The 22,050-nt window shown below is 38.5% G+C and overlaps 1 protein-coding gene across 4 annotated transcripts in view; it reads right to left on the bottom strand.

Moving 5' to 3' along the window:
- LOC125451099 (hyaluronan and proteoglycan link protein 1-like) overlaps positions 1-22,050 on the bottom strand; it is a 98,714-nt gene that overhangs the window by 28,791 nt on the left and 47,873 nt on the right. For all 4 annotated transcript variants that reach the window (XM_059644766.1, XM_048527812.2, XM_048527813.2 and 1 more), the window contains exon 3: positions 2,495-2,863. In XM_059644766.1, coding sequence (XP_059500749.1) covers positions 2,495-2,863 — 369 coding nt within the window. The remainder of the gene's footprint in view (positions 1-2,494; positions 2,864-22,050) is intronic.

Genomic DNA, 22,050 nt, shown 5'->3' with positions numbered 1-22,050 from the left:
CATAATCATGGCCTAATCCTGCTTTCTCCTCATAACCTTTGATCCCATTCACCCCAAGTGCTGTATCTAGTCACGTCTTGAGTAAGTTCAATGTTTCAGCATCAACTACTTCCTGTGGTAATGAATTCCACAGGCTCACCACTCTTTGGGTGAAGAAATGTCTCCTCATGGCCGTCCTAAATTTTCTACCCTGAATTCTCATACCGTGACCCCTGGTTTCGGACACAACCATCATCAAGAACATCCTCTGTGCCTCTGTGCATCTATCCTGTCCAGTCCTGTTAGAATTGCGTAAGTCCCTACAAGATCCCCCCTCATTCATCTCTTAGGAACCTTGGTGAATTGCTATAATGCACCTTGTTGACTGTGCAACCAATGCTACTGAGTTTCAGTTTTGGAAGGAGTGAATGCTTCTGGATGTGTTGCCAATCAAGCAAGCTGCTTTCTCTGGATGGTACCAAACTTGTTGAATGTTGTTGGAGCTGTACTCATTCAGGCACGTGGCATATACTCGATCACACTCCTGACTTGTGTTTTGTGGATTATAGACAAACTTTGGGGACTCGGGAGGTGAGATACTTGCCTGCTAGATTCTCAGCCCTTGGCCTGCTCTTGTAGCAATAGTACATGTATAACTGGTTCAGTTCAGCCTCCAGTTAATGGTCACCCTCAAGATGTTGACAGTGGTAATTCACGTACTGGTAGACTTCCACTTCTTTGGTGTGAATGCTACTTTCTACATGTGGATCATCAGCTCAGACATGGATTTTGTCATAATGAATCATAGAATCATAAGATTTTACAGTACAGAAGGAGGTTATTTGACCCATTGTGTCTGTACTGGCTCCTCCTGCTGGATTTCAGCATGCTTCAGCATCTAAGGAGTCACAAGCTATGCTGAACATTGTGCAGTGATCAGCAAATCCCTTCTGACCTTATGAGGGTAGGAAAGTTATTGACAATGCTGCTAAAGATATCTGAACCTAGGGCATTTCCCTGAAGAACTCCTGCAGAAATGTTCTGGAGCTGAGACAACTGGCCACCAGTAGCATCTTCCTTTGTGCTAGATATGACACAAACCAGCGAGAGCCTTTCCTCTGATCCCTATTGACTCCAATTTTGCCAGGGCTCCTTGATGCCACATTCAGTAAAAATGCAGCCTTGATATCAAGGGCAATCACTCTCTCCTCATTTCTTGAATGTATCTCTTTTGTCCATGTTTGAACCAAGGGTCGACTGAGGTCTGCAGCTGAATAGCCCTGACAATTCACAATTGGATTGCCAGTGAACAGGTTATTGCCAATCAGGTGCAGTTTAGGAGCAACGTTGATAACCCTTTCCATCACTTTACTGATAACGAGAGCAGACTGATGGACCGTTAATTATCTGGATTGAAATTATGCGGTTTTTTGCATACAGGACATACTTGGCAATTTTCCACACGGTCGAGTAGACACCAGTGTGGTAGCTGTAAAGTTGTAGTTTGTGCTGAAATGTTAGTCATTATGTTTACTTTATGAGATGGAATTTTGCATGCAGTTCTGGATGCCACACTCTAGGAAGGGTCTGAATGCATTGGAGGGAATGCAAGAGAGGTTCACAAGAATGGCTGCAGGGATGAGACACTCACTTACTCGGAAGGACCACCGGAGTTGGGGTTGTTTTTCTTGGAGAGAAGCAGGGCTAAGAGAAGATTTGACAGAAGTTTCCAGAATAATGAGGGATCTGGACAGAGTAGAAATGGAGAAACTGTTCTTACTTATCAAAGGTCAAAAACCAGGGGGCATTGTTTTAAAATGTTTTACAAATGAAAAAAAAGGAAAAACTTGTTCACAGTGCGTCGTTCAGCATTAGAATGCAGGTTCAATTGATGCTTTCAATAGGGAATTAGATGATGATTTCAATGGAAACAATGTGCAGAGTTATGGAGAAAAGGGAGATTGGCACTAAGTTAAGATATTTAGAGAGACAGTCCAGCCATGGCAGCCAAATGGTTTCATTCAGCACTGTATCAACTCTGTGAAAAACAAAGGAGCTAACCTCCAGATGTTAGGAGCATATTGACACCCTTGGATCTCAGGACATCATTTGCCTGAGTGTGACATGAAGCAGTTTTACAAAAATGGAAATCAATGGGAGCCAGTGGGTGGTGGGAGCAAGCTCTGGATTCAAGTCCAGACCAACTGATGGAGCCTCATCTGCCTGCTGGATGCATGGGTTTACTGAGATTATTGTATTGGTGAGATCGCAGGATGAGCCTAACATCAACTGACATCTCAACAAAATTGACAGTTTCAACCAAAAATGTGATAGGAATGGCTAGTGTGGTAACAATAGCTTAATACTGGGTGCTGCAGTGCTTTGAAATTACATGATTCACCTGAATGAACACAACACGATCACAATGTTTTTCAAGAAAAATTCTCTACCATGATATTTAGTAATTTTTAAATGATTACACATTTTTCATATAAATAGAATCATATATATGTACCTTGCAAATCCAGTAGAACAGTCCCAGTGACATCATCTAATCCTTCAATTATTTCACATTTGTAGTTCCCGTAGTCCTCCAATGTTAAATCTGTTATTGTTATGGAGGCATCATTCTCATTTTCTAGAAAAACTCTTCCCTGATAGCTTCCAAAACTTTTCCAGTTATTTCCCAATGAAACAAATACATCAATTTCCTTGAGATAATCGGAAGTGAGTTTGGTCCACTTGATCCTGACCTTAAGGGGGGCTTGAACTGCACGCACAGGCACAGGTTTGTAATAGAACTTACAGGGCAGAGTGGCATTGCTACCTCGGTATGAGACAACTTTAGGCTGTTCTATTTTTATGCCTAGTCGTGATCCTTTATCTGCAAAAAGACAAATAACGGATAATTTTAATACAGATGCAGTTGCATTGCCTTTATGTAATCTCTTATATTGCAGACAACAGTTTAACACTAAAGCTTGATATTGAAATAAAACAACATTGGCAATGTGATGGATGTTGAAGTGATGTAATAAAGTTTGCTTAAACTCCCCAAATGTCATCTCAAAATCGTGTTCACTAATGTTCAAAGCACATTTATTAAAATGGGAAAACTCACTGACTTAAGCGATTGGTTGCTATAGTACTTTTCCAAAGATTATGTAGAGTGCCTTTAAAAGTTTCAAGGAATGCTTTTCTTAAATACATGATTCTAGATGCTACCTGTAATACTTTGTGACAATTATAATGTTGTGACTAAGGCATAACTTTCAAAGTTGTTTCAGAATTATGTGAAAACCAAATTAAATGATTACAAAACCATAGTTCAACATCTTACAGAAGTGAATGGCAATATCCTGTTTTGGTTCTTAAGATCCCAAATTAGCCATTACTCACAGGAAGCTAATTATGGATATAGAGTAGAGCTATTATGTACAATACTGATGTTTAACAGTCTAAAACAAGTCACTGTGGTCTGTAACTAGCTTATTGCTCACAAATAAAGATATGTTAACTATACTGATGTAGGTTCTCAGATTCTATACATTGTTTTTAGTATAAACCAAGACTCACTAAGATATCAGTGAAAACTCTAACCTCTTTATCCCAAGCAACCAGCTCTCAATTGCATTGTATCAATCAAATCCTATTTCAATAATCATTCAAGAATACATTCTGCAGGTCACACAGATACAAACAAACAGACAAACACTGCATGAACTGATTCATGCAATTAACTATCCATATGATGAAATTCTACTCTGATTTGCTCTGATAAGGTGGTATCAAGAACTTTTGGAATTTTAGCAGGAAGCATGGTCATGTTTAGTAACATCAGAAGCCAGTCTGAAAAATAAAACATTGCAGAGAATTATTGTAAAATATATGATTGGAACTAGGTAATATTAAGGGGAGATGGTAGTATAGTGGTAATATCACTGGACTAGTGAACTGCTAATGTTTAATTTAACTGTTGTTACCTGGTTCACAAATGTCTGCTGGAAAAAAACCTACAATCCTTACTTGGTCTGGCCTACATGCGATTTCAGATGTACAGCAATATGGTCGAATCTTACTTGTCTGCTGCATGACTGAGCAAGCCATTCAATTCACGGGTAGGTAGAGATGGTTAAGAAATACAGCCTTACTGCTAACACACACACATCTCATATCAGAATTGATTGTATAACTACTTAGTCACAGGACAATCAGTTAGAGGACCACTGAAGTCCATCTAACCAGTTCCAAGATTAAAGTGAAATTGAACAGGTTCCGATTGACAGAGTAGAAGAAACATTTTCAAATAGACACAAGTAGAGGTCTAACAACAATTAAAAAATTGTAATCTAATCTGAGGAGTTCATACGATGTCAACATCCTTAACAGCAAACAAGTCTGAGAAAAGGTTAGACTATAAAACTTAATAGCGTATCTACTTTATCCTTGACTTTTGCAGGTGCCAATAGTTTGTAGTGTACTGCAGTTGCTTAATATATAATGAAGCACCAGCCTAACAAATCATAACAAGTTTCATCACATATACTATCAATTGGTGTTAATCCAAATGAATCAATTCTTCTAATGTACGTGCATTTATATGTGTCTGATTGACATTCAGAATACATTTTTCAGTCAGTTTTGAAAAATAATAGAACCTGCTCATTTCCTGAAACTTGTGTAAGTTAGATTATTCAGTAGCTGTGGTCATTCAGGCAGGGGTAAAGTAAGTGGTATAAAAAAGCATATTTCTCTCCACTACATATGACGGGGCAATTGGTTCAAACTGGCACGATGGCTGGTTTGCAATGAACAGTGATGTCAACAGTATGGTTCAATTTCTGCACGAGCGAAGGTTCTTTCTCAACTTCTACCTTTGCTTGAAGCATTATGACCTTCTGGCTAAACCATCTGCAACCATCTCTCTCTAATGAGAGGGCAGCATTATTGTCCAGTAGGGCTATGGTAACTTTACTTGCCTTTAGTTCATGTTGTATTGCTGTACATTGGTAAAGTAATACAGCATTCAACTGAGTGCAGCTTCAAGCAGTTTCAATAAGCAACGAGTTAAAGGGGATCAGGAGAGAATTCTCCAGTGCCTAATGTGATTGTTGGAGGCCAATGAATCTTAGGAGGCTGTTCCATAAATTTGTCGGTGCAGTTTCCAACCTTAACAACCTTCAAAAATTGCCCTCCTTTCATCATAAGTCCAGAAGAGGGACTGTTTGTTGACTATTGTACAGTATTTAACTTAATTTGCGCTTTTTCAGGGAATGAGAACATTTGTGCTTGCATACAGTTGGATGTGGATGACATCCATATTTGTCAGTAACAAGCAACATCTACGTACAATGAACTTCTCTGATAAGAGAGAGCTAACTATTGCCCCTCAGCACACAACTGCATTAACATCATAGAGTTCTCAAATGTCAATACCCCAGGGGTTTGCCTTCGACAAGAAATTAACCTGCGCTAATCACATACATGCTATCACTATTACAGGTAATAAACTAGATGTTCTGCCAATGGTTCCACTACCTTGCCTTATGTCTCTCAACCATCTGCAATGCATGAGGAACGTTAGGAAATATTTTACGCGTGACTATTTGGTTGCAGGTAGATCAAAACTTGACAACATTAGCAGGATCTAGGACAAAGTATCCCACTCGATACTTATTCTCGTTTAAATGCCCATTTCTCTGCTTCCCGGGTATCATGACTGCAATGTGTGCAGCCTACAACATTCATGGCAACAGCTTACTAAAGTTTCCTTGGCCTCAGCTCTGAAACCCACAGTCTGTCTCACTTCGAAGTAAGTGGTGGGAACACCATGGACTTACAGCTTCCCTTGAAACATGGATTCAAAAATGAATATATTTATGTGTTCATGAAATATGCTGACCAGAGTGAAGAGCATATTTAGGAATATGCCACACATAATGATCAGAGTAATTCTTTCCACATGAATATTTGTGCCAACTGGCAGACACCCACAAAAGATCTACAGTCTGATTATTGCAACAGTCTTCTTTATATACAAAGTTCTTGATATTCATTTGTTAAAAATTTGAACAGAATTAAAACTTCTCAATCTGGCGCAAGTTGCATAAAGCTGTCTATATGCAAAAGCAGCCCTAAGTTTGTAAATATAAATCTTGCAAAGAATTTGGATTTGTGATTTGCTATAGTCATAGTAAATGAAAGTCCAATTGGGAAATGTTTTCTTCCTGGTTGAAATGTCAGATTTATATCTAATGGCCTCAATAACATTTAAGGAGTAATCCTGTTTCCTTGAACTCTACCTGCTATAATTTTAGCATCTACCATCAAAAAAAACCTAGCTTCTTAATGATAAACCTTGTTCCATGAAAAAATCCTGGTTTAAGATTCAAGTTTGAAAGGAACTTCATAATTGCTCCTTCATTGAGTCGAAGTTCATGCATGCCAACATTTCCTAAATGTATACTTCATTATTCCTGGGTTAAAATCCTGGAACTTTCTATAAGAAAACATTGTGCCTTCACCACATGGACTGTGAAAATTCTAGACTATTTTCTCAGACACAGTGAAGATGGAGAAAAAAATGTTCAAACTAGTTCAAAGAATGAACTGAATAAAAATGTTCCATACTACAAAATTATATAATTTTGAATTTAAATCGAATAAAGTCAATCTAAGTCTGAAAGTCCTTGGATTTCTAAAAATATGTATTCTTGTATGAGATGTGGGCATCGCTGGGTAGATCAGTATTAACTGCCCATCCCAAATGCCTTTGAGATTTTTAGCTGGATATTAGCTGGTTTTGAAATGTTACATTTAATTACCTCTTTTGAATTGAACTTGAATAAATACAAAGTAGTGTTTGTTTACAAAAAATGTAAATTGCATTTAAATGTTCAAGCTAAAAACATACTCCAAACAAATGGGATGTGAATTAATTAACTGAAATCTTATTTGTTAACATCTCTAATTATTTAGATCACACCTTAAGTATAATGAATGCAGTCTGCATAAAAGGACCAATGTAACAAAACCTATGGATGTTTTTTGCTTTATTAAAACTATAATTTTATTTAAAGTTTCATGAATTTTATTTATTATTAATTTATGGCTGCATTTATCTTTGTAGATCTTTATATTTTAATTCATTAAAATCTTCTCAGATGTACTTAATTACAAATAATTAATTTTTATTTATTTCAGAATGTTAAATATATCTGAATTACATATTGTTATTCCCCTGCTTAATCCAACAAATAGTTTTGCTGGATCAAACACTGTCAAAAGTTAAGTTGACAGTTGATAATCCCAACTGCTTACAGATGTTGTGTTAGTCAAAAAATAGCGTACTAGGTTGAGTGTCTGCGATAGCTGTGGTGAAGGTAACAGTGAATGTCTCATTGTTTTTTGTTGGGAAGTATTTGTGTGGCTGAATACAGCAACTTACTAAATGAAGAATACCAGCATGAACACATACCTTATCAAGGTAATAATTTGCTTCCTAACCGTTTGACATTAATTGGCAACCGTTTAAAGATTTTTTAAAAATTAAGTCTTTGAGAAATTAGTTACACTTGTATTTAGGGTGTATATTAAAATGGTTTTGATTAATCTATAATGATCTCAGCTATTTTTCTCCATCCTGATTTGTCAAATTGAGGGGTGTCTCTGTTGATGGCACTGCCACAAGCACAGTGGGTGGCATGGTGGCTCAGTGGTTAGCACTGCAGCCTCACAACACCAAGTACCCGGGTTCGATTCGAGCCTCAGGTAACCGTCTGTGTGGAGTTTGCACGTTCTCCCCGTGTCTGTGTGGGTTTCCTCCAGGTGCTCCGGCTTCCTTCCACAGTCCAAAGATGTGCAGGCTAGGTGGATTGGCCATGCTAAATTGCCCGTAGTGTTCAGGGATGTGTGTGGGTTATAGGGGGATGGGTCTGGGTGGGATGCCTCAAGGGGCGGTGTGGACTTGTTGGGCCAAAGGATCTGTTTCCACCCTGTAGGGAATCTAATCTAATCACAACATAGACAGATGACTGAAGTGAAATTCTATGTATAGTTGTCAATGTTTGGTGGAGAACCAAAAACAGTACCAGGTCAAGTGACAATAACACTAACATAAGCAAAGTATTGTGAATACTAGAAATTTCAAACAGAAACATAAAATGCTGGAGTTCAATATGATTCATTTTGCAAAGAAAGATTTCTTTAACACTGTGTTATTAATACAAAAAGGTTACTCTGGATGGAGAGATGTTTTCCATGAGGTTGGGATTAATAAGAGGCATGTGAATAGCAAGAACAGGATGAAGAAACAAAGGGATGGGAAAGACAGGGAACTTGTAATGGGGATGATCTTGAGACAGGTGTTGGTATGGTAGGAAATGTCAATAAATCCATTTATGACATAATTATATATCGCCATGAGGTATTTAAACTTGTCATAATATTTGTTTGTAATTTTTGTTTTTTGTGATTACCACGCATCTTCAACCAAACATTATAACATTGAATCATTTCAATACTCTAAAGATATTACAGATATAGCCATGTTGTAAGTACAATATAATGTGGCAAATTGGGAATAATAGAATCAGGCATTATGTAACTTATTGTTTAACAAGCAAACAGAGAGAGAAAAATGACTTGATCAGAGAATCAGCAAAGCATCAAGATGCAAAAGGAGGCTATTCAGTCCTGCATCCCCATGCCTGCCTCTACCAGCTCAATAAAAGAGTGAAATCACTTATTACCAATCTCTAGCTTTATCCTCATACACTTGGACATTATGTTGGCCCAAATAATCAACTAATGCCTTCTTGAATGCTGTGGTAAAGTGTTGAAGAAATTCACTGCTAAAACTCTGATTTGAGCTGAGGTTGCTGCAGCCACAACAGAGTACTGACCACTCTACAATCACAATGCCACACACATTCTCTTTAATGAAATTTCCCACATATCTCCCACTGAGTTAGAAATACTCCTACCCATTTAACAATTCTTCTTACTGAGCAAGCTTTAAGCCTTATAACACGTAAACCTACACCGTTGAGTAAGCTTTTGGATTTCAGGCCTCCATAAGATTATGCATGTTCTTGGCTTTCATTTTCCCTCTCTGATTTTCCCCCTCTGTGCATGGTTTTTGATTCTTAAGACTTCCGGGCCTGTCCACACACCTAATCATGAGATTTACTTGTTTACCAGAGTTCTTTCAGTGCTTCAAGTGCATAGTGATTGCACTTCCAAAATAAATTATGATCCGATGATGTCAAAGTCACTTTATTATAGTATTATTTTCTTTGTTCCAAATTGACTTACAGGAGGAGCAGAAGGTGAGAAAGCAAGGAAAGTCAAAGTTGTAACCTTTTATTCTATGGCACTGTTTCTGGTGTTCCATATGCTCTGTTATGGAGTGCCTTTGTGTCACTCATTCGTTCTCAGAAATTAGCATAATTTTCTGCAGCATTTAATTTGTGTTACTAAGTATCTGCAGATTTTTTGGATAGGTCTAGTCCCTTATAATTTTCCACTTTCCCATACAGCTGAATATCAACTGTATTAGTTCACTTACAGTGATTTCATTAAAAATGTTTGAGGTCATTAATGGGGTTATTTTAAGAGCTGTGGCTGTTCTTTAATAGACTCCATCACAAACATTTACCCAAATGAACATTGTAACTGGTAACTGTCTTGTCGTTTTTGTCTTTGTTTTATTATCTGCAGAATTAATAATCCAGTTTATAATTCCATTATATTCTGTTCCTGGCCAGTTAATGATCCACTTGATAAGTTTATGAGATGATGCTTGAATCTTGGTATGAAGTTTTTAGCCAGTGTCTCTCTTCCTGGTGAAAAAAAAATTGGACATGAACAACAGTTGTCATTATTAACGTGAAAATTAGTCTGGAAAGAATGAGATGCACTCTTACAAGGCCATCACTCCTACTCTGCCTCGTCACAAGTTGATCACCATAATTTCTTAAAAATGGCATCTCAGCCATGCACTCCCTTTTGGTTTTAAGAAGTTGCTGTATTTGCGTATTATTTTCCCATTAAACTTGGCACAGAAATCTAAGTTCAGTAATTAGTGGATTAAATACAATATTATAACCAATTGATGGGGCACTTGTGTCAAAGTGATAGTGTTCCTATCTCCAGTCAGAAGGCCTTGGGGTTTCACCTGCCTCAATGGTGTGTCACAACGTGTTCGAACAAATTGATTAAAGTAGTTATAACTGATTTACTGTGAATAACCTCTTTTTTAAATTATAAAGTTAAGGGATCCATCAAAGTAAATAGGTATGACTCCTGATACTTTCAAAGGAACACCAACACTGCCTGTATTATGTTTAAGCACTGTACTACATGGTTCTTCAGTTCCCATATTCAAGCTTTGTTATTGGTCCTTCCGCTTTGTCCACACTTCTTGAGTCCCAATTGATACACTGCTATCATACTTAATAAAAATCACTTGATGGCATGACTGATGGCATAATTTCATCATCACTTTGCTGATGAAAGTAGACCGATGGGGCGGTAACTAGCTGGTCTTGTTGTTTTTGTGAGCACAACAAAGGTCAGCAATTTTCTACATTATCAAGTGGATCCAAGTGTTTTACCTGGGCAAAACTATGGCATAAGTTAACTACAACAGTGGGATTTTTCTAGACCCAATGCCATAACAAGTATGAATAATTATTTCATGACATCACACGAGTGAATTGGATTTGCTGCAGAATGGTTTGAGAGTGCAGAAGGAGCCCAAGATGGATTATCTGTCTAGAAGACTTCTAGATAGAGATAGTTGGAAATGTTCCAGCTTTAGCTTTACTCATGCTGAGTTCTACTGCCATGCCAAACGTGGATCTCATGAAGCTTCCTCTTGCAGTTAGTTGTGTCTCACCATTCATGTCTGAATGTGGCTGTGTCCATTGCTGACACCACCCAGTTTAAAACAGGCTGCTTGATTGGCAATGTAACTATCACCTTAGCAGTAAGTTCTTGCATTTCTGGCACACAGTCGCAGGTTGTTTCACAGCAATTTGCCAAGGCTTCTTCAATAGTATTTCTACCCCCAAAAAGATCACATTGCATGCATGCGTGCACACACACACACACACACACACACACACACACATCAATTGGTTCCTTTATTCGCACTGAGGCTGAAATCTTGGAACTCTGTACAAACAGCATGCAAGCAGCAATAGTTAGTAGTTCAAGAAAACAATTCACCATCAACTTCTCAAGAATAATTAGGGCTGGTGAGTAAATGCTAAGCTTGTCAGTTAATGGCGACATTTTAATGCATTCAATGCATTATTATTAAGGAATAGAGGGATTTTAAGTAAAGCATTGTCTGGCTTTCTAGAAAGTCCAGGCTCCACAATCCTGTTTTGAGTTCAGATGGCACAGCTGCGGATTAGCCTGATGAAATTGCTTTCCTTCAGGTTGACAACAGAACAGATATATTCAGACAAGGTTCTACTTGAGTTCACTGCCTGAAGCCAGATCTGACCACATTCTCCAGCACAGATAGGAAAAGGTCGCAGGTCCTGGAACTATTCCAGACAGAATATAATGAAACCAGAATGGTATCAAACAGATTCATACCAGCCTTCCAATCAAATGGACAAACCATGCCGCCAAGGAATGGTTGCTGTGGTATTGCATATTTTTACATGTTAGCTGTAATCTGGACCTCTGGACAGTGATGGGAGAGGCATCAATTTTCTTTCCACCACATGGCTGACCAGGATAGGTAAGGGTAAAGGTAAAGCCACCATAGTCCAAATGGGCCATAGGACTGCTCTTAGAGAGTGAGAGAGCGAGAGAGAGAGAGAGAGGGACAGAGAGACAACTGGAGGGTCAGAACACTTCAGACGAGGGGGGAGATTGAGAGGGAGAAACCTTGATGATAACCTCGGCCATTGCAGGAATTGAAGCCTCACTGTTGGCACCAGCCTGCATCACAAATTAGCTATCCAACCAACCTCCTGACCAGGACATCTACAACAATAAAAGCAGGAAGTGCGAGAGAGACCCAGTAGGTCTGGCAGCACTGTAGAGAAAGAAACAAGAGCTAACCTTTCAATTCCAACCTTTAGGAGCTTCACAGAAGAGGCATATTGCACTCAAACCTTTATTTTCTTTTTTCATACATGCATTTTTAGTTTGCCAGGAATTTCTGTTTTCATTTCAGACCTCCAGCATCTGCAACACTGCTTTTGTTTCAGAATACCTCCTGTATCTACTGTCTGTCATTGGCAGATGATAGAAAGATTTACAAGTTGAAACTTCACCACATTGTGAACAAACCTCACCTGCACGTACGTGCACACACACTTCAGTTGGTTCCTTTATTTGCATTGGGCTAAAGTCTTGGAACTCGATACCTACAGCATGCAATCAGCAATAGCTAGCAGTTCACGAAGAACTTGACCCTTGAGTGTTTAGCTCAGTGGCAGGGACAAAACCAAGATTACTACAGCACCTCCTCATTGGACAATAACAGATTCCTCCACGGATGGTAGAAACTGAGTAGAGCAGGTTATGGATGAACCAGGAGGAAATGCCTGTCATGTCTTTGCTTCAGTAATAGATAGATTAGACTGAATGAATTATTTATTTATTCTCACTTGTACTATACAGTGAATAAAACATTAAAGTACAGTGCTTCAACAGTTGCCAAAATGCAGCACCATTTTGAATAGTGTGAGAATAAAAATGATAAAAGGTGTAACTGAAAGAGAGTCCTGAGCCAGCTTATCAATGACAGTTTGTGCCACCACCCCTTTTCCACATCATTGAATGGCATCTCCGTATCATTGTCATTTCAAATCTATTCATGTCTCAAAAACCTTGCCTTTCATTGGTACTTAGATAGACTGATGGAATAAGCTTTAGGAAAACAGGAAAGTCGTCAGGGGGCTTCTACACTCAAAATTTATCATAACTTTTATGTGATTTTTCATCTATTTTTGGGAAGATTTGCCTGGTAACTTTATGAAGATGGGTTTGAAACTTTGCACATTAGTGATTATTTAGCCAGTATTTTCAGTCAATGAGGATTAAATGAGTAATGGAAGAGTTTAAGGAAGAAACATTTTAGATTTAATGCGGGCACTGCAATAAAAATATGTTTTGACATGTGGTGTTTTATGCTTCAGAAAAGGTGTCCTGATTGTGTTTTCAATCAAAGCTTTCTCTTTGTTATTGTTTCAGCCGCTTGTGCTTGATTCTTTCATTCAAATGAACTTCTTTGGCAAAGTTAGAACTTATTGCCTATACTGACATTTTCTTGAGAAGTTGATGCTGAACCAAATTCTTGAACTGCTGCCACCTATCTCACATATAATGCTTTTAGGAAGGAAATTTGGAATTCTGACAAGCAACAGTGAAGGAACAGTGATAGTTCCAAGTCAGGGTAATGTGTGGTTAGAGGATACTTGTAGGTATCAATGTTTTGCACTGTATGCTGCCATTGTGTTTTACACACTAAAAGTTTGGAGGACATGGTCAAAGGAGGTTTCACAAGCAGCTGCAGTGCATCTTTATTACAGAAAACAGTTAGCTACTGTGCATATTTGGAGGAGGAAGTGGATGTTTAGAGTGCTGAAGTGAGGCTCCAAACAAGCAAGCTTCTTTGTCCTGGATAGTGTAAAACCTCCTGTGTTGTTGGAGCTGCACTGATCCAGGAAAGTAGGGAGTTTCTACTCTCATGCATGCCTCATAAATGATGAGCAGGCTTTACAGAGTCAGGAAGGGAGTTACTCACAGCAGAACTGCCAGCCTCTGACTTACTCATCCAGCCATAGTATTTATATTGGCTAGTCCAGTTCAGATTCTGGTAAATAGTAATCATCCAGGATGTTGAATGGTGAAGGATCGAGTGGTGGTAACTACATTAAATGTTGTGGAGATCGGTAGATTTTCTCCTGTCAATGATAACCATTGCCTAGCAGTTGTATGACATGAATGTTACTTACCACTAAACAGGGTCATACCACTAATCAGGTTCGGGGGAGGTGATGGCCTAATGGTGTTATCACTGGACTATTAATCCAGAGACCCAGATAATGTCTGGAGACCGGGTTCGAATCCCGCCATGGCAGATGGTGAAATTTGGAACTAAGAGTCTAATAATGGCCATGAATCCATCGTCGTTCATTGGAGAAAAATATCTGGTTCGCTAATGTCCTTTAGGGAAGGAAACTACCATCCTTACTTGGTCTGGCCTACATGTGACTCCAGACTCACAGCAATGTGGTTGACTTGTAACTGCTCTCTGTGCAATTAGGGATGGACAATAAATGTAGCCGAGCTAGTGACATCCTCATCCCATGAATGAATAAAAAAAAATCTGGATACTGTTTGGGTCTTGCTGTACAAGGACATGGTTTGCTTCAGTTGCTCAGATGTTGTAGAGGCTGATAAGCATTGTGTAATCATAAATGAACATCCATATCTCTGACCAGTTTGTATGGAAAGCCATTGATGAAGCAGCTGAAAGTAGTTGGGTCATGGACACTATCTTGAGGAATTCCTCCAGGGATTGAGATAATTAACCTTCAACAACAAACATCTTCCTTTGTGATAGGTAGGACTTCAACCAGTGAAGATTTTACTCCTGATTTCATTGATTTCAATGATGCAAGGACTCCGTGAAATAGCAATGGACCAAATATTGTCTTAATGTCAAGAGTAATCACTCCTACATTCCCCCCTGGCATTGGAAACTGTGGCATTCCCTACCCCAGAGGACTGTGGAAGTTCAATCATGAAGAAGGTTCACCGAAACATCAGCTTTTCTGCTCGGCCTGCTGTGTTCATCCAGCTCTACACCTTGTTATCTCAAAAGAGAGACTGATAGATTTCCAGTGACCAATGCCATTAAGGGGCATGAGGGTAGTGTGGCTATATAGCATTGTGTAGATGATCCACCATGATATAGAATGGCACAAACAAGTTTGAGGGGATGAATGGCATACTCCTGCTCCTATGTTACAATGTTGGGTGGTCCATCTGGTTTTATTTCATTTTCTGAGGCTCCTACTCAATATCTATGATTTCACTGTCTATCCTCTTTCTTTGACTTCAAGTCTTGAAGCTTTCTAGAGAAATAAAGTGCAAAATATTCAACAGCCATACATAACTGTGATTTCAGCCTTGGAACATTCTGAAAGGCATATCAACCTATGCCAACATTTGTCCTTTCTGACATTCTGTTCTTTGCTCGGTTGATTCTTGTTCTTACATGGCAGTCGCTCAGTTCAAATGTATCGAGGATTCTGAGAAATAGTTTTGAACTTGCAGTACTGACAGGGTCATTTAGGACACTGCTTATGTTTGCTATGTATAAACAAGACCTTTCAAGACTTTATAAGAGAATAAATACATCTTGGTAGCTATAAATTAGTGACAATCAAATTAAGGAACTGATATCTGGAATTATGCAAGTGACATCTCTTTCTGTTAGCTACATGAACTCAGTCAATTCTATTAATAACTTTGAGAGATGCCATGGCTCCCTTATTACTTTCTTTTGTTTTATTAGATATAGTAGGTAACATCTGCTTGCTTTGCCTTCTCCACTTCCTAAGCTTGATTGAGAATGACTAAAATGTAATTTACTTCCAAACTCCAGGCCAATCAGACACAACAAAGTTAACTTAAGGATATCAGCTGAAACCAGAAGTGGATAGCAACATAGTGTTCAATCTGTACTATTTAATTTTAATTAATATGACAGAGATTATGGCTCCCTTTTGGTAGTTGTCTGATTGTGACACAAATTGGTCTCTCCATTCTGTAGGCAATGGTCCATTCATTCATTGCTTTCATTATCTAACTGATTTCCTAAGATAAACTTTGCTCGTCCATTCAACAGCTTCTTTACATGAATGATCTCTGTGTAGCATTGAGCACAATCAATTCTTACTATTGATTCCAATCAACATTCATTAACTTTCTCCACTGAGGCCGGACTTTGCTGTCGGAGGGCAAATAATGGCATGGCCTAACCATCTTCTGCTGCTTCATCAATGACCTTCTCTCCACCATAAAGTCAGAAGTGGGCATGTTTGCTCAAGGCTGCAAAATCTTCAGCACCATTTGCAACTCCTCAAAAGTTATGAGCTAAGTAAATAAAGAGATGCAGGACTGAGAAAGCGGGCAAACTAAAGGGGCTAAATGTACTGTCAAGTAGGGTAGAGAAATGAGAAAATGAGTGTGTGAAAGAAAGACATGGATAAGCGGAAAATGATAGATGAGCAGATGGAAAAGCAAACAAAAGTTATAAAAGTTTTAATTTTGATATTTTTACAAGTTCCAATATCAATTCACATCCTACAGAGATTGTTTGTCAGTCATTAACATTCAACACATGGTCAAAAAGGTACACTTGTGATTACTAGTCTTAAATATTTGCAGCAACTTCAGCTTATATATGTCATTCTAATACAACTATGCTGTGCCAGGTAATGATTGTGAACTGGAAGGCAGACCATGGATTTCAATTCTTGAGAAGCCAAGGCTTGGTGGAGGGGCCCTACAAGTTGCAAAATCCAGGTTTCAGGCTGAGACGGGCCTGGGTTCATTGTCATTTACATAATTTTCGACACGGCGCAGCCAAAACTTCAAATTCGAAAAACCAACATTAAAAAAGTGATCAGCACTGTCAGTTGATAGTCAGTTCTGATTTGCTCTTTAAAAGCTGGTCTTTCAGGTTGATTTCATGGACTGTTGCTTGTGCTGCTGCTCCTGACTTCACGTAACCTTGTGGTATTTTTGAAGATCTTGAAAAGAATCCTGAGTTTTATTTTAAAAGACCACCAAGAAAACCACAAAGCTGCCTGAAGACTAGCAGCTGCATTTATTACTTGCTGTGACTGTCGTATGATTGTTCTTGCTTGAAAATCTAGTCATAAAATCTGGAGTGAAATCCCTGAAATCAGCTCATCTTCCATCCATTGACTCCGTCTACACTTCCCACTGCTTCGGGAAAGCAACCAAACAAAACCTCCCACCCTGGTCATACTCTCTATCAAACTCTTCCATCAGGCAGAAGATATAAAAACATGTACCAACAGATGCGAGAACAGTTTCTTTCCTGCTGCTATCAGACTTTTGCATGGACCTCTCTGATATTAGAGCTGGTCTTTCTTTGTACCTTCCCTGTAGCTGCAACATTATATTCTGCATTCTGTTCTTTTACCCCAATGTACTTATGTAAAGTATGATTTGCCTCAATAGCATGCAAAACAATAGTTATCATTGTATCTTTGTACATGTCATAATAACTAATCATATCAAATCAAATTTTAGAGGAGGTGACATTTAGGGCCATTCTGGATGCTGAGGTGACGGGCTTGCTGGTCTTGATCACCTCTAATTATGTTGTGAACAGAAGGTAGACTCATGGTTGTACTTTTTATTGCTTATGAAAATTTACTGTAGGCAGACTTTGTACAGTGAAATTCTCAAGGAGTTTGTAAATTAAAGTGAACCAAGAATCTACATTACGTTACATAAGATTTTCAAGATAAAATTTCCGTAGACTTATGTTGTGTCCAATTTGTCTACTTATCTGTTAACCCATTCTGTCTTGATGTTCTCATGAGATTTCTGAGGTATTGAAATATTATGATAAAGTTACATTGCATGAGATAATGAAAATAATATATAGTGAGAAGCATCATTCAGCAGATCTTCAGCCTTGCTAATTAAGAAGGTAGAGATACAACTGTAAACTGTTCGGTCTTTGTCCTCTCGTCTCTTAAGGGTTATTTTGCACAGCGCCACCTGAGGGCTCCAATGCTTCTCACTAACAGTGAAGACCTGTGTTGTTCAATCAATCCACATTGCTGAGGAGTTATTTAATCTTTCTGCCCTGTGAGAAAACTGATCCAATTTCACCCCTTGTATGAAATAATTTAATAATATTATTTCATGTCTGATTCATTATTTTATAGCAGTTTCTATTTATGAAAGAAAACTTAAAAGGTGCTCTTTGATCTGGGTTGCAAGTATTGAATTTTGTTCCCAAATATTAATTTGCTGTCACTGGGTGCATATGGTGTGTGTTAATGAAGGATGAGCCAGTCAGCGGGATCTATGTTACTGCTGCAGTGATATGAATATCTCTGGGGATTCTTTGTCTGTCAAACTCACAATATTGCACAACACTGTTAACATAACATACTTGAACTCACAATATTGCATAACACTGTTAACATAACATACTTGCTTTCTGGTTTATGGAAGAGTGGTGATGGGATCTCATCATAAGCTATTACTACATAAGATTGTTATTGCTTGATGGCCGATGCTGGACATACAGGACAATGTTTATAATCTGATGCTAATAATGGGATTTAGAATTTTACAAAGACACTGTATGGTTGGGATTGGTAAATTCAGTCCTGTGATTTGGAAGCAGCAACCTGGGATACAAAGGATTAGAGATTATGAAGGATGGAAATTCAACACAAAGAGGGTGGAGACAGTAATTCAGGGGAGGACATGAGATAGTGTATGTGGTGGGAAGAGATGTTATTGAAGGTCACCACCACTGTGGCCTCAATGGACACCTGTGGAGTACGATGGTGGGCAGCACTAAACTGTAGGGGCAGGGTTCGGAGGTTTAGATGAGAATTGCAGCCCTAATTTGCGATGGTGTGTTGGAACATGTGGAGGGAGATCAGTAGTGATGAGCAGTATATGGAGTTCCAGTTGGAAAGGACTGTGAAGGATTTTTAGGAGGAGTTGGTGGAAACCTTGATTACCAAGCTGACCCTGCCAAGCAATTGCATTCTACATTCACTTGACTCCCAAGTGTGCAGTACAAATAGAAAATCACTGTAACCTCATCCAGGGCGGGTAGTCTCTGCTTTTGTTCTGTGGACTCCACATTTGAGTGATGGGAGGCCTTTGAGGGGCAATTGCATCAGTCAGACACTTGCAGAGTACAGGCTGAAGTCATCTTAATCATAGCATCGTGCATGTGAAATACATTGCAGTGTCCAAGTATGTGGGGTGAAAATACTGGTCATAAGTAATCTTGACCACGTTATTTATCATTGCTGACTGAAGACAGTCATCTTTGTGAAGCAGAAATAATCACAGGTGACCTCAAAAGTGGCACCTGTGGTCATAAGGCACAAAGAAATTGTGAGATTTCATAAGCTGCACAGTGGTACAGAACTGATGTTCTCTCACCTTCAGCCATAAATATTCTGCAACATGCTCTTGTACGCACTAATGCATTTTTTGGGTGATATGGGGCCAGGAGGAGAAGGCTTCAGTATTCATGTGGCACTTAAAATGCCTTACTGTTTCTTTGTGTGACTGATGGGTGCTTTCTTTAGAATAAGGTCCTACGTCAAAGCACCACTTTAAGGCATTCCATGGCCCTCCTTGTCAGAATACTGCAAGTCCCACTGTCATGAGGCGGATACAAAACATCATTTGTGAGTAATGTAAATGCTGACTGCTCAGTTACTAAGGACCTGTGATTTAATAAACCACTGCCAATGTATAAACTACTACGGTTACAGTGTATCAACAACATTAAATTGTACAGTACAAATAAGGTATATAAAATGTGCTGCATATGTCATGAGATTACATAATGTACGAGTTTCTATAAGCTCAAGCACCACTATTTCAACAATAAATTAAACTTGGAGAACAGTCATCAATTGGAGGGTTTGACGTAAATTGAAAAACTGGTCACTGAACTGGCGGTGTCTCTTGTGTAATTGAGGATGCAACAAATGGATGTCTTACTCCGAATATAATTGAACCTCTTGTAGCATAAAAATACTAAGATTCAACAGCATTTCTATTGGTTTTCCACAGTAATTTATGCACATTTATGCTATTTCTGTGGGAATTTTTGCCAGAATTATGACTAAAAATTGTGAATATCAAGGCAAAATATCATTGTGAAGCTCAACTGAAACAAAATCACCCTGTTTCTTTGTTGTACATAACTTATTATTAAATTGCTGCAGACAATATGTTTCACAATGCAGTCACACCCATACTCTGTTCACTTTGTCTCCTATTTTTATTTGTGCCAGAGTTGGGCGAGTGTCAGATCACTGAGTAATTACAGACCAGCCAGTGGGGAAGATGAATCATTCCCATTAGTATCAATCTGGAGAAACACTGCAGCAAAACTCAAAGCCAGGAACAACATCTGTCCCTTCCAGTGTAATGTAAGCAATTAGGAGCAGTGCACAAGGTGGTTCATGCACCATTGCTGGGTGTCATGATATGTACCTTCAGTATGTACATAATTTAACATTTAATTCAAGTTAGAGTTTATTGCTGCATTGTCACCATGCCTCCTCTTTCATATGCATTCATAAACAGGGCTCTGTACTGAGCATGTTAATGCGCAAGCGTCAGTGGTGCATGGTAACATTGTTTGGATACTATCTTGCAGAAAAGAATGAAGATGGCATTTTGAATTCAGAAAGAAAACTTGCAGCCATTAGGAGGAATAATGAGACTGAACATTATTTTGTAATGTTATACATCATACTAAGGACATTGCATAAAATTCTGAGAATTTCAAATCCAAGGATAGCTTAGGAGATCTTATAATATTTTATTAGGGAAGGTCCTTTTTTAAATTTAGTTATTTACAGGATTAACGCTTTACTGGCAAGGTTAGCAATAATGGCCCATCCCTAATTGTCCTTGTGAAGGTGTCTTCCATTGCAGTACATGTGTTTTTGAGACTTTTTTACCTGTAGTTTGAGGATCATATCCATCATTGCACTGTTTTTGTTGTAAGATCTGCAAACCAATAATCCTGAGTATGGCATTTAACTTAATGACAGCTATGTCTTATTGATTTTCAATGATGTTGTAATGCACACATCATGTGTCCAAGCAAACATGCTGAAGTCTTGCAAGCACTTACTTTTGCTTCTTTTATTTAGCCTCTTCACAAATGTCCTGCCCTGTGTCTCATAAATGGAATGGCTCTCTTTTCTATATCCGACAACATTTTGCAGTACATGGCAAATTTTTACAAATGTTAAGCAACATATTGTAAAGTGCCCCAAGATAGATTTAATTGGCAAAAGTTTTAATTGAGGATATCCCAATAATTTTAAGGCAGAGGTAGATAGATTGCTGATTCCCAAGGTAATGAAAGACTATTGGGAATGTCGAGTTGAGATTAAAATCAGATCAGCCATGATCTTATTGAATGACAGAACAGATTCAAAGGGCTGAATGGCCTACTCTGGATCATTGTTCATGTATTTGCCTTATAGGTTTCTCACAGATGTGTCCTTAATTATCCTCTCTTGATCATCACAAGAGTCATCTCAGTGGGGATTTGAGATCCATCATGTCATGCAAGTCTTGTTCCACCAAAGTCACCCTTCACTACTATTAAACAGAATAATCACAAAATAAAAATGTTTTGTAAGCTGTCAGTGAATCGTAAACTGACATTTGTGCTGCTGGCTGCAATCCATTTGGTTGTTGACTGGGTGTGATCCTTATTATTGCATCCTTACAGAGCTGCATTCGGTAGCTTACAATGGTACACAAGTGGAATTAATAACTCCTTGCACTGTTGAAAGGCCAAATATATATAATAAGCTTTCTTTCCTCTCTATTGTTTCTCGCAGGAGGACTTGACCTAGTTGGTGGCAGCTAATACTTACTTTCAATACATCATTAACAACAAACAGTCAAATCTTGTAGATGTTGCCCATGGTGGACTTAAACTGCCAATAGCATGAAAGGGAAGGACAATAGCAATGTCAGCTGTATTGGCTAGGTTATTTAGATCTTAGAATGTGACTGCAAGCCTCCTTTCAATAGTTAGAAATGGCTGGTCACTGTTGCTCTAGTTAGCTGCAAGTTTTTAGGTACCAAGAATGCTAATGTAGCTTAATTCTTAACTTACTGCAAGTTCATAAAATCCCTGTGGGGTAGAAGTACATTATTCAGCCCATTGAGTCCACACTGACCCTCTGATCCCATCCTATCCAGACAAACACCCTACCCTATCCTTACAGCATAGAACATGGAAGAGTACAGCAC

This window comes from Stegostoma tigrinum, chromosome 3, assembly GCF_030684315.1.
Source record: "Stegostoma tigrinum isolate sSteTig4 chromosome 3, sSteTig4.hap1, whole genome shotgun sequence".
Lineage (NCBI taxonomy): Eukaryota > Metazoa > Chordata > Chondrichthyes > Orectolobiformes > Stegostomatidae > Stegostoma > Stegostoma tigrinum.
The sequence above is the reverse complement of the archived record's forward strand: the minus strand, read 5'-3'. Positions and strand labels throughout refer to the sequence as shown.